The sequence below is a fragment of the Callorhinchus milii genome, unplaced genomic scaffold (assembly GCF_018977255.1).
Source record: "Callorhinchus milii isolate IMCB2004 unplaced genomic scaffold, IMCB_Cmil_1.0 Scaffold4, whole genome shotgun sequence".
Taxonomy (NCBI): Eukaryota; Metazoa; Chordata; class Chondrichthyes; order Chimaeriformes; family Callorhinchidae; genus Callorhinchus; species Callorhinchus milii.
In genome coordinates, this window is record NW_024704745.1 from 31,134,425 (window position 1) to 31,147,944 (window position 13,520).

Here is a 13,520-nt window from a genome sequence, read left to right on the forward strand (position 1 = left end):
CTCAATGCAAAATTGATCAGATGAATCACCAGAACCCCAAGCTAACTCTTTTGAACCAGGACCTTACCTGTCCTGTGCACGCTGCCACAAAGCATTAGCTCTCCAGTCTGCCTCAACCACAATCAATCTAGACTGACAATCAAAGGCTTGAAATTACCCACAGACCAACTGCTGACTGACTGGCAGCCCAGTCTGCCAATCACATCCCCTCGTCCTACCCCCTGACACTGACTGACAACCCAGACCACCAATATTTGTGTTAACTTGATTGTTTTAATATGCATTTATATACATCCACAAAGATTATATCTTCACTCAACCAACCATTATTGACTAATAAGACTGGCTAAAACAGCATCTACAGTATGTTGGTGTTGGTCTTCTCAGCCACATCGCCCCTTGTGGCCTCGGAGGACCTATGCTTAGTTTGCCACTCTGGATAAATAGTCATTGAGCTCTTTTCCCTTGGAGTGGCAAAATATACAGAACTTACTGTACTTTCTACAGGGGGACAGGATTTTAGAGACATGTCTGGGCCTCTGATTTGATTCCTGGCAGGGCGAAAGATTGGGCAAGTTTCTTTACTCCACAAACCTGTTTACTTAGCAGAAATAGGAACCTTGTTGTTAGTCGATTGGCAGGTTGCTTTTCCGGAGGTAATAATTCCTTAAAAAAATGTGGTCACTCAATCCACAACTGTTTGTGGAACGCTGGTATGCGCAATTGGCTATTGCATTTCACCCACAAAATATAGTCAATTCACTTTACAGTGTATTCTATGAAGCACTTTGAGACATCTCAAAGAGATGATAAGGAGCTATATCGAATGCAAGGAGTATTATTATTATTCACAATGCCTTCTTTCTAGAAACTCAACTTTTCAAGATCTTAATATAACATGACTTGTAATAATAATAATAATAATAATCCTTGCATTTGATATAGCGCTTTTCACGTCGGGAGGACGTCCCAAAGCGCTTCACAGAACACACTGTAAAGTGAATTGACTGTGTATTTGTGGGCGAACGCGGCAGCCAATTGCGCACAGCAGTGTCCCACAAACAGTCGTAGAATGAAAATGACCAATTTATTATTGTTTTGGGTTTTGGAGGGATTATTATTAGGCGTGTGGAGTAAGGAAACTTGCCCAAGGTTTCGCCCTGACCTGCCTGGAATTGAACTCGGGTCTCTCACTTGCAAAGCGAGTGCTCTAACCACTGAGCTACAGGACTCCACAAACATTGTAAATGGAGATATATATTTTTCGCTCTTTCACCACAGAACAAAGCTTAAGTATTTTGAAATTTGGATTCAATTTCTGAACAATGTCATCATGAGTGTAAAATAATCAAGTGTTTTTCATCACACATGCCTATTCATTGTAGTAACATTGAGTCTGTACTTGTGTGAAGAATAGAAAACTGAAGTGGAAATGATTTTTTTCTGAAAAAAACGTTGCTGCAGTAAGTTCCATTGTCAGCATCCCCATTTGAATAAAACTTGTTTAAGTTAAGTTAAAACTTATGAGTTTCAACAAATAAACTGACAGTCACAGGAGCCAACATTGACAGCTGCTTGCTCTGTGCAGGCACTGTGTGTGTTGATGTTGGTCCTCCTGGCCACATCGCCCCCCAGTGACCTTGGAGGACCAATGCTTAATTCACCATTCTGCAAAAATAGCCGCTGAGCTCTTTTCCCTTGGAGTGACAAATTATCCAGAGCTTGCTCTATTTTCTACAGCGAGATAGAGAAAAATGGAATCCCATTGAGTAACTCCCTGATTAACCCATCAGGTGGGGCATTGGTTGACCTGAAGAGCAATTGGGAAGGAGACTGAGAATGAAGGAATAAAAATAAATGGGATTGAAGAATTGATGATAACTCATCACTTTAAAAATAATGGGTTGAAAATGCAATATGTGAAAAATCTGGCATGTCCCAGTCGATAGCCGCTCAGTGTTTGGGCAACATCCACTTTAAAATGTGTAACTTTATCAGTTAAAACTGAATATCAGTAAATGTACTGACCTTGGCAGGGAAAGTCTACAATGGGATTTTCCAATTGGAAGCTGACAACACCATGGTCTGTAGATTACTGACCAGCAAATAATTGGACACCCTGATTTGCCAAGGTTAGTAAATTTACACTGATCGCTGAAACATTCCCTTGATGTCAGAAGTTATTAAATATTCATCAAACAGAAATTGTTTACAGCCTGGAATATCTTTCTAAGCACACATAATGCACTTTGCATTTTATCCATGTCAAAAACAATTCCAAAAACAATGGCAGGATTCACATTAGACAACAATAAAGATTTGTTGGGTAAAAAAAAAGCCACTGTTCAACCAGAAAGTAATGCACAAAAATACATAGCCTCTTCCCAACATGTTTGGCAGAGTGCAGATGTATGAAAAGCAATTGTGAGAGCGTTTGGCATTTCAGTAGAGGGTTACATCACTCAAAAGCTCAAATTTAATAGCAGCTGATTGAGAAAATGCCAGCACACCATTCCTATTTTACTCAACTGCTTTCCAGCTTTATTCACTTTTGCATCACTGTAAAGAACAGTCTGGTGGTCGGGGAAAATTCATCGACACAGTGGATCATGTTGAAACCTACCTCAGTATATGTACCAACATTTGGTGGCAGAGATGTTCCTGAATGCTGTGTTACTCAATGAGTAACCTAAATGCATGTTGTTTGGACACCTGGACAATCGAGGCTCTGCAAGCTAACCAGAGGGATGTGAATTCTTGCCTCCTAGAATCTCCTCTTTTTAGCTCCATCACCAAATACTAAAGTCGCTGTTTTCAACTTTGGGCCATGACACCTGTTCCCATCCCAGAATCTCTCTCCTCATTCAGATTTTTTAAAAAAAATTTACACGTTACTGTTTGATTTTGATATTTAGAGTTTGTGTATAAGAAGAGATGGTTCTGAACTACATTAAGCCTCCCCGCATTTTGAGTGTTGGTTTTTAAAGCTTCTATATTGGTTTTTAGAACATTAAAAATAAAAGTGCTTACTGTACCCTCTGTAATGTAAATGTGATTGTTTAACAAGAAAGACACGATTTAATGCAAAAGGTATTTAACATGGTCTTGCATTTCATTTCGCTAGAGATATCTTGCTACCTGTGAATGAAAATCAGAACTAAGCTCAGAGTAGACTGACAATCAAATTGTTTACTAATACAAAATAATTAATTTGTAAAGTTGAAAAAACACTGTGTAGAATGTAGAATGGTTGGTGGACCTTTTCCCTATTCCCTATCACTGAACACTATTTTGCCCACAAATAACCCACTCGGGGTACAGTTTTACAGAATATTTAACCTGACAGTAAAAGACAACACACGGTTAACACAAAATCGTCATGACCATCACGACACTGATGTATAGCTCTCCTTCTTAAAGTTGCGGGTTATCATCCATTTGTCAGTAAATTACCAACCTTTGGATGTAAGTTGTCACTATTTACATGGGAGTCATGTAACAGTGAGGCAAGTAAAGCTCTTTTCATGTGGCACCACACTGGTAACCTTACTCACAAGCAGGATCCTGAAACATTTGGTTCCTACTATAGGAAGTTCCAAACATAGCCTTGTATTTTATACCATCTCTCACAAGATATGTTTTATGTGTTATCGGTAAACCTGTCAGATATAGAAGGTTGTTCCAGAATTCTCACATTGTAAAACTATTTATCAGAATATGAATTTATTATAAGTAAGAGTGATTTGGATGATACCTGCATTGTCACTTTGACTTCACACACATACAAAACAATTTGTACCTGACCCACTGCAAATTTATACAATCTACATGAATACATGAATAATTCAAGAAAATGATTATTATCAGGCAGAAAAATCAAGCAGGTTTCCAGTAATACAAATGATCTCAGAATAAACCTGACTCTCAAAGTCTCATTTAGATTGTGACTACTAGATGCTGGACTTTAGAAATAATGATAACACTAAAGATTCTGCTGTAATGCTCAATGAGGTTTCCCAATGACAGCATTGCAGCCTCAGTATTCTGCAGATCACACAGATTTCGATTGTATGTCAACTTGTTACTTTTAGAAAAGTACACACAGTACTAAAGGGAAGCCTAATGAAAACACACAGGTATTGCCTGTATCACCACGTTAGGCAGGCTGTGAAATGTTACTGTGTTCACAAGCCCAACATGTGAAAAACCGGCAACAAACTAAACAAAGCCAGACTTGACTTCTATGATGTCTATCAAATAAGTAGGTGAGCCATACACAGTTGGAAAGAACCAGGTTTGAGCCCTCCTCCCTCCCCTCCAGGCCATGCAGTGAGTTGATTTTAGCTGGGAGAGAAAGGTTTGAGTATTACAATTGTTCACAGTATTCCAGATCTGAACGTGTAAAATCAGACAGGGATTCATCCAACATTACTTCCTGCATGCTGGCATCCTAATTGTAAACAGGAAGTACTACTAGTGTCACTTTGCCAAAGAAGTCATGTCAGGAGAGCTTTGTATGCATTGCGCTTTTGTACAACACACAGGACATGGTGTGTGATCACAGTGATGCTTCCTACATGTGGTATTTTATGCACACAATATACAAGTAGAGTTGGCTTCAAACCAACAACCTGGAAGGTGACCATTTTGTCAGTCTCCCTGTTAATAAACTTCTGAGATACTGGACCTAGACCACCCAGCCATAATTGGGTTGTCCTGTAGTTTGCCAACACTTATTGTCAAGGCTCACATGTGAATCATGGCACCTTGGTCAAGGGAACAGAGTGCACCTGTCACCCATTCTAGAACAATATCTCAGTAGAAGGGAAAGAGTATCAAACAGTTTCCTGAGAGAAGAAGACTAAGTTTGACTGAACTACAAATCAGTTTAAAAGGCAATGTTGACAATGTAGGATTAACTGTGTATTTGCTAAAATAACCTATTTTGAATCCACAATGAATTGTATCGCTGTGCATCAAATAAAGTGGTTTATGTTTTGAGTTTGTGCAGAACCCCAGCTAGCAGAGAGAAACAAATCCAGTTTTATAATTGTTTGTAGTACCACAAATTAGATAGAGAGGAAATCAGGCATGATTTCTATTTCTGATCTCCATATTAAGTTTAACATGATTGCCAACTTCACATCAATTTTGGAAAAGGCATTTTCTGGTTATGCCCTGCCAGAGATTGAGGAGATAATTCCCCTTCAATGGTACTTGCAGAGAGTTTACAGCCACACAATCTAGACTGTGGTATACAATGCCAAAAAAATGGCCCCACAATTACTCTTTATTGGAAATTGCATGGAAGACAAGAAGCTTACCTGCTTCTTGTCTCCCATGCAATTTCCAATAAAGAGTAATTGTTGTTTCCAAGCACCGTCCATTTGTATTTGCCAAAATAACCTATTTTTCGATGCATTCTGTAATCAATCCCAGAATTCTGGGTTGCTTGAGTTGACAAAGGAAAATTGTAGAGACTCATGAACATATTTGCTTCTGGAAAGCTGCAGGTGCATGAGGGCCAAGGACAGTGGAAGCATAATAATAATAATAATAATCCTTGCATTTGATATAGCGCTTCTCACATCTTCTAGACGTCCCAAAGCGCTTCACAGAATATACTGTAACGTGAATTGACTGTATATTTGTGGGCGAACGCAGCAGCCAATTGCGCACAGCAGTGTCCCACAGACAGTCGTAGATCAAAAATGACCAATTTATTATTGTTTTGTGTTTTTTGGAGGATTATTAGGTGTGTGGAGTAAGGAAACTTGCCCAAGGTTTCGCCCTGCCTGGAATTGAACTCAGGTCTCTCACCTGCAAAGCGAGTGCTCTAACCACTGAGTTACAGGATTCCAGCATGTTTATGGAACAAAGTTTTCTTCAACATCATCGTAGGCAGACAAAGACTTGTTCAAAACAAGCTGTTGGAATTTTGATAAAGTTTGTCCTAGAATTGCAGCTGGAGCTGCTGTTTCTAACAACACGTTGGTCATATGTGACCAAAAAGGTATAAAGAATCTGAGATTTTTGGGTTATATCGGAGAAGAGAGAATGGACTAGCTTCTCGCAACCAATCTCGAGGAAAGAGGAATACTACAATCAAAATGGATAGAACCACGTTAGCAAGTCGATTCCTACATCAAAGCCAGTATATTGATCTGATCAACCCATTGCAGTGAACTTTACTAACCCATTGTAAGCATTAATTTGATTACTAACCTGTCGTAAGCATTAATTTCTTTTGAAGAAATGTATAATTTTGATAATGTATAACCTTGCTAGTGTTTTATTAAATTTTACTACTTAAAAGGAAATTTGTGTCAGTTCATACTTCACCACAGGGTCATGAATTTAAATAACCCTTGCAGTTAGTTACCTCTCGACTCGACTTTTCAAATGCCCTCTTTGCCGGTCTCCGCAGCACCACCAAGCACAGGATCCAGCTGATTCCAAAGTCCACCGACCATGAACTCACCCGCACTAAACTCCATACCCCCAACACTCCAGTTCCAGCCAGGCCCCACTGGCTCCATATTGCTGAACGGATCAGTTTCAAGAACCTCACTCTTGTTTTCAAATCCTTTTATGCCCTGCATCTCCCGACCTCTCCGACCTGCTTACCCCACAACCCACCTCCTCCGCTTGACTGGCTCCAGCCTTCTGCAAGTCCATCATACCCTCCGTTTCTCCATTGACGGCCGCACTTTCAGCCACTACGGCCTGAAACTCTGAAACACTCTTCCTCTATTTCTCCACTTTGCCCCTTCCTTCCCCATCTTCAGGTCGTGCCTGAAGACCTTCTTCTTTAACTGTGCCTTTCGTCACCTCCCCCTCCTCCCGTCTCGGCTTCATACCCCGCCACTGTCAAGTACTCTGAGACTCTACTCTACCTGAGAGGCGCTATATAAATGCAAGTTGTTATTGTTGTTGGAAGACAGGCCAGGTTTGTGCAGCAGAAGTCAATTTTAACTATTTATTTTGGACCTCTGTTACAGACCCAGAATAGAGGCCATTCCTGCATAAGCATGTGAACCAAGCATTTATGAAATTGACTTTGAAAACATGCATATCTTTGCAATTAAGACTTGATTCATGGCAGATTAATTTTATCTACACAAAAAGAAGAATCTTGGCAACTTATGGTTAAACTAAAGTAGTATCTCAGAAGCAGTTTAATAATTATACACCAAATGAAAAGCATTAATTTCTTCAGTTTCTAGTTACACTTGATTCTATAACACATATCACTTTTTTGGTGGTTATTATTTTTAACCTGGAAGCAGTGCTGAATATACTTCTTTGGGCCATGTTAATTGTGATTGCTGGCATCGGTAACTTCACATGTGGTCCACTTGAGGTTATATAACTCGGGGATGGCCAACTTGTGGCCCATGGGCCTTAGGCAGGCTGCATTACGAGTGCATAGAATATTCACGCGGGCCGCAATTTAATCAGTTGGTGATCAGTTGGTCACGCCTGATATATCTATTCATTGGCAGTATGTGGGGCATTGCTTTGTACAAATTGGCCGCCCTGTTCACCCACTAATTACACCATCACTAAATTTTATAATCCTCTGATGCATTGCTATTATTAATAATTATTTTTGTTATTATTAAGTAATATGGAAGCTGGTGGGCTTCTGGGAAACAAATACAATTCACAACATCAGAAAAGCAGTCCCACTCACCTCATATCCACCCAATCTGATCACTTGCAATTAATTTTTTGGGGGGCACATTAGTTTGTTTATAGCAGGAATGGACAATGCTACTGTCACAAATACTTTCCGTACATGAAAATGTATGATGGCACCTGTTGGATGTACATTTTAGTTTAAGTCACATATTTGTGACATGTTATAAAAAATAGTAGCTGACAATCAGTTTCATTAGCTGTGGCAGTGAGCCGCATCAGAACCAAGACCCATTAACTGAAATTTGTCCAGATTTGCCACTTCTGACCCTTTCCATTAAATATTGCCAATGCTCCGTCGTGGATGCAAGTGCATATTAAAATGTAAAGCTTGCAATGTGCTCGGGCAGGTGAATAAACAAATCAAACAAAATGTATTCCCTTGTCTCGATAAATTATTCAAAACATAGTTGGTACTCAATAACAAAACATTCACCAATGAAACACTGCAGGCTTCTAATTCAAATTTCTGTTGACAACATCTTTACTTACCTGTTGTTCGGAGGAACGTTTGCCTTTTGAAGCTGTGCAAACGATGCTACGGTCCTTGTTGCCCGAGAGGATTTAAAAACAATGTGAAGCATATTTCACTCAGTTTCTTTTATCCTCACACTAATTAGTGCCCAATTTGACAGGGCTTAGATAAAAGATACCTCTTCACGCAGTAGTATTCTTCAGGCTCATTCCTCGGCATTCTTTCCTGTGTCTATCATCACCATTAGAATCCTTGAAAGTTTAAAATGCTGAGCCACCATGCCATCATTTCAATCCAAATACCAACTGAGCAAGCACAAATTAATTAATAGTTTCAAAGCATGCGTGGAGAGCTCAAGTACCTTCCCATTTGTCCTCACCTAAAGAATTATCCAGAAAGTAAGTATTGCCCCCCTCCACCTTTCTGCCTGTTTCTCATGGTTGAGTAAGAACAAGTGGAACCACGTTCTATGGTCCCATTTACATACCTCATAAGCATCAGTTCCCTAGGAATGCAATGCATAGCATTACATTCATGCCTCACACAATGCACAGATCCCACAGTGTATTCTGAATAAGCTCTCAAAAGTGAAAAGAGATGTTTCAGGTACATTTAGGCCTTATGTTTACAAAATCCTGTTATCTCCTTTATTGTGCAGAATACTGTAAATTTATTGCATTCATTTCTTTGAAAGCTTTGTTCACCGCTACTCAGCAGAGAATGGCTGCAGTACTTTACAACTATGTCTTGTCAACACAAGGATCAGGATGGACATGACCAATACCATACATTTGTGGTACAGAAACACAACAGGTGCTGAGTGGCTGTCAGTGAATTACAAGACAGTAGTGGTGGGGCAGTTCAGCATGTTAGACTTCCAAGGACTGTAACGCAGAATGGCATGATGCACATTTCCACCCACAATTCCTTAAATGCTGAGTTCTCAATCTTAGTGTTGCATTATAAGGTAGGTAGGGAAAATAGTGAGGAAACATTGTAGGTATGTTACAATGCATTCCTTTATGTTTGTCGATCCAGTGGCACTGGCAGGGCTGGGAGCATATCATGTGCCTGCACTCTCAGGCCAGGAATACGTGCAAATAAAGAGAGATGGAGAATATGAAAATGGGATATTTGCAAACCAGATTTTGTTTTGCTCACAAAAANTGCACATGTCACGCACAAACTATACAGTCAATTCGCTTTACGTGGAAGGACAGAAAAGTGGGGTAACCGACAGTCTAATGACACAATAAACAAGTTATGCAATGTACTACGTGGCAAAAGCATTGACAATGGTGTTGAGTGGGGGGTAGTCGATGGACTTTTGCCACACTTGGCGACTAGTTGATCTGTTAATTATTTTCTGGTCCCCACATGTGATAATGATTGCTCTGTGTAGGGAAGTAAACCCAGTCTCCTTGGTGCTGAAGTGGCTCCAAGGTGACATGACATGTATGTTGGAATCGAGCCAGGCCTCTGTGGCAGTCTCGGTAGCCCTGTTCCTGAGCCAGCCAAGTACACAGTATCGCAGGGCACTGCTGATGATAGCACAGCTAGTTTGGCTCATCGGCAAGATCTGGACGGGAAGACCAATCACTGGAAGCAGGGAATCCCACTCAGCTCCTGTTAACTCGACAAGCCAAAACTCTAACGGATTATGCTGGCCTGTAATGAGCAGGATGAGCAAATAGTGACATTGCACCTGTGAAGAATTACACAGTATCTTGAGTTGCTAGGATCAGGTGTATTCAGTGTAAATCACATACAGGAATCTGACATACTATAAATTTGTAATAATCCAAGAAAATGCTAGAATTGGAATGGAATTTCTCAATGGGTCAATCACCAGAGGGACGAAGAATGGTTAATGCAAAGTTGCAGCTAAATTATTAGGTTTTCCTCTTCCAGATAATGATCCACATGCTGTGCATTTGCAGCAGTTTCTAAAGTTTTTTTTAGATTTCCAGTGTCCAGTTTTCCCATTGAACTAATATAATTTCCTTGTGTCAAAATAAACAAAGGTAAACAATTGGAATCCTTTCATAGGACCACCACACAGCTGAATAATAGACACAGATTTGAGCCAAAGAAAATGGGGAAGCAGGTGTGTCTTTCTTTATCTCAGTTCTGCTCATGGTACTATGCTGGTTACTCTGACTATCCTCTTTTTATGTAAACCATTATTTAATATCTAACATTCTGTAATCAAATTCCAATGTGTAAATGTCTGAGGCAGATTGGGACCTCAAATCTAAAACGGGATTCCTTAGTTAAAGAATCCAGAAGTGTGTCATACTGATTTGTGGGAAATCTCCCATGTGATTTACTAAAGAGGATTTCCCAGGAGCCAGTGTAGTTCCAGTTACTGAATCCCCTACTCAGGCTCCAAACACAGTACTTGACTGCAATTTGAGATTTTGCAAAGATTATTTATTTTCAGCCTTGCACTTTGAGGATTGTAAATGATCCTCAAATACATTATTTATTTTAGCATTATTATTATATTGGTGCAGTGCATAAGAAAAACCTAGACTCACCAGGAATGCTATTACAAGATGCACCACCTTGCATGAAGATCTTCATAAACTATAGATCATGAGGAATTCTGATTGAACTTGCCTTCATTAATGAATTCCATTTGAAATCAGTTTTATAGATCTTACATTTATAGAGTTACATTCAAGAAGTCAAATTGGAGAAAAATATGCTGTTGTTCTAACACATTGTACCCTAGAGATAACAATCTTTTCTCACCACAATTATAATGGAAAATGAAAAACAAATGTTTTGCTAGCATTGGCAAACAGTATTTTACATCCCATTTGTAGCATATAATGGTTCCATCCATTGATGACTTTGCTATGATTTAGAAATACAATAGGTGGCATTACTGGCTTCTAGAACACATATTTTCCTATCTTGGCTAAATGTAATTGTACACCTTCTGTATTTTCCGCTGTTCGGTAAATTGAAGTCAGTTTATGTTCATAGGTTACGCTGTCAAGAGTCAGTAGATCCAGCAACCAGTGAAGGATAAGCAATGCTCACTTGACAATGTCAGTAAATGTATCAATGTATCAAGTGTTACCCCTAAAGACAAAGACCATGCTACCACTTTTCAGCTTCACTGCTAGTTTTGGATACTTGTTATCCGTTCCATAATGTCTAATTGGAATATCTACCATTTAATAGACACATCAAATAATAATATTATAATAATGAGATCCTTCATAATAGGACTTTTCTAAAATATTCTTACTGCTTCTACCTAATTGCAGACAGGCTAAGCTCACATTTCGCTGACACACAGCAGCAATATATTTTTTCCGTCACAGAGCTGCACAGATAGACACTTCCTTTATCACTGGGAAAGTCCGTACTCACAACAAAAGCTGCAATTTGTGACTTTGAATTTGGATATGGGCAAGCTTTCCTCATGCACATTCATTGACACCAGGCCAGTGAAACTTGCCCAATAGTGTAAAGTGGGAAAATCTGATAAATCTACTGCAGTGCTATTCCTATTTGAACAAATACAGCATCAATGAACTGCATCAATAAAGCTCTGGAAGAGCTGAAACCACTGTTCATCTGAGAATAATTCTAGTCCTGGCCTGCGAGAATTGTAAGATCTGTTTAATGATAGTGGATAGAGGATAGTGCACTAGAGAAGGCACTTTACTTTTTCTCTATAGGCAGTTTGCCTACATTATTTTTGGCTCAATATTCTGGGCAGCAGTGAGTTCAAATCAAAATTCATAATGTTAAATCCTGGGATATCTACATAAAGCAACAACAAAATTTACATTTGTAAAATTCATTTTCTCAGGCTGCCTCTAACAGGCATATTTTAAAGCATGAAACATAGCAAAAAGAGGTGACCAAGAAATACTGATAAGCATATACAAAGCTCTTGAGGGTGAAATATAATGTAACAATCCATGCATTTGATAGAGCACCTTATTATTTAGGATTTTGTCATAATTCAGTGAAATCCACATTGCCTTTAATTTAGATTTGTCATTGGTGATATAATAGCCAATAAGATAACAATGATGATGGGGGAAGAGTTGTACAAAGATCTCAGTACTTTATTTGGGTACAATAAATACCTTCAAAATATGAATATCTAACTTGCTGTGTGACTGAATTGCAATAATTGTACTGACTTGCCAAATTTAGATTAATGAATACTTGAAAGATTCAACCTTTAGTTCCAACTTTCAAATATTCAGCCTACTCTCTATTTGTCAAGTCATTACACATACATGTCTATTGTCTTAAATCAAGCTTTTTGCCTTAAGCATTGAACGTAATGGCCAAACACCACTTTGTAAGGCCTTGTGCAGATTACATCAGGTCTGCAACCCAGGTCCCAGATTTTCCTCACTTTCTGATCCATTTAAACATTGTACGATAATGGAATCCTGTAGCTTAGTGGTTAGAGCGCACGTCTCGCAATTGACAGGACCTGGGTTTGATTCCCATATAGGGTGAAAAGCTGGTCAAGTTTCCTTACTCCACATCTCTGTTTATCTAGCAGGTATCCAGTTGTTAGTCGATTGGCAGATCGCTTTTCTGGGGGTAATAATCCCTTCAAAAAAAAAATAATAATAATTTGGTCACTCAATGGTCACTGTTTGTAGGACACTGCTGTGTGCAATTGGCTGCCAAATTTCACCCACAAAATATAGTCAATTCACTTTACAGTGTATTCTGTGAAGCACTTTGAAACGTCCAGAAGATGGTATAAGGCGCTACATCAAATGCAAGATTATTATTTAAATAATACAATGGGGTTTTGTCCACTGTTTTGTGAAATCATGGCTGTTGCAAATAGAGGAACTCAATTCCTGATCTACATTGTACAGCTGAACAAGCTCAATGGATGTAATGAAATAGCTGCACTACAATTTAAAAGACTTATTAAAAAAGTGCCTAAACACAAGCCACTTAGTACTGCTAGTGTGTTGGAATTTAAATAGATCAGGATTATGCGATAGTATAACCTTTTCAAATGTCAATTCATCAAATGCAATGCCATCCCATAATGTGACAGATTTTTTTGTGACTATTAATTGTTTAATCAAATAAATATTGCACATCAATCAAATAGTAATTAATCTATCGAGACAGAATAGAAGTACAGCAACAGTGCTGCCAGAATAAGACTGTGTTGTATCACATCTCATCCAAATGTAAAACAGTCAACAACTCTGTCCATCAGCGCAAAGAGGAACATCAAAAGACTTAAGGAGACTTTACAGTATTATTATTCCACCAGCAATTCATATTTAAAACGTCACGAGATACAGATTTCCTTGTACCCTTAAAAGTACTG

General features: G+C 38.9%; 1 protein-coding gene across 8 annotated transcripts in view; it reads right to left on the reverse strand.

Moving 5' to 3' along the window:
* The window catches only part of LOC103176881 (protocadherin-9), a 397,017-nt gene that overhangs the window by 362,100 nt on the left and 21,397 nt on the right, over positions 1-13,520 (reverse strand). For 2 of the 8 annotated variants that reach the window (XM_042333967.1, XM_042333964.1), the window contains exons 3-4: positions 12,303-12,324; positions 9,385-9,415 (exon numbers count right to left, since the gene is read on the reverse strand). The exons of the other annotated variants lie outside the window; for them this stretch is intronic. In XM_042333967.1, coding sequence (XP_042189901.1) covers positions 9,385-9,415; positions 12,303-12,324 — 53 coding nt within the window. The remainder of the gene's footprint in view (positions 1-9,384; positions 9,416-12,302; positions 12,325-13,520) is intronic. 8 annotated transcript variants of the gene reach the window in all.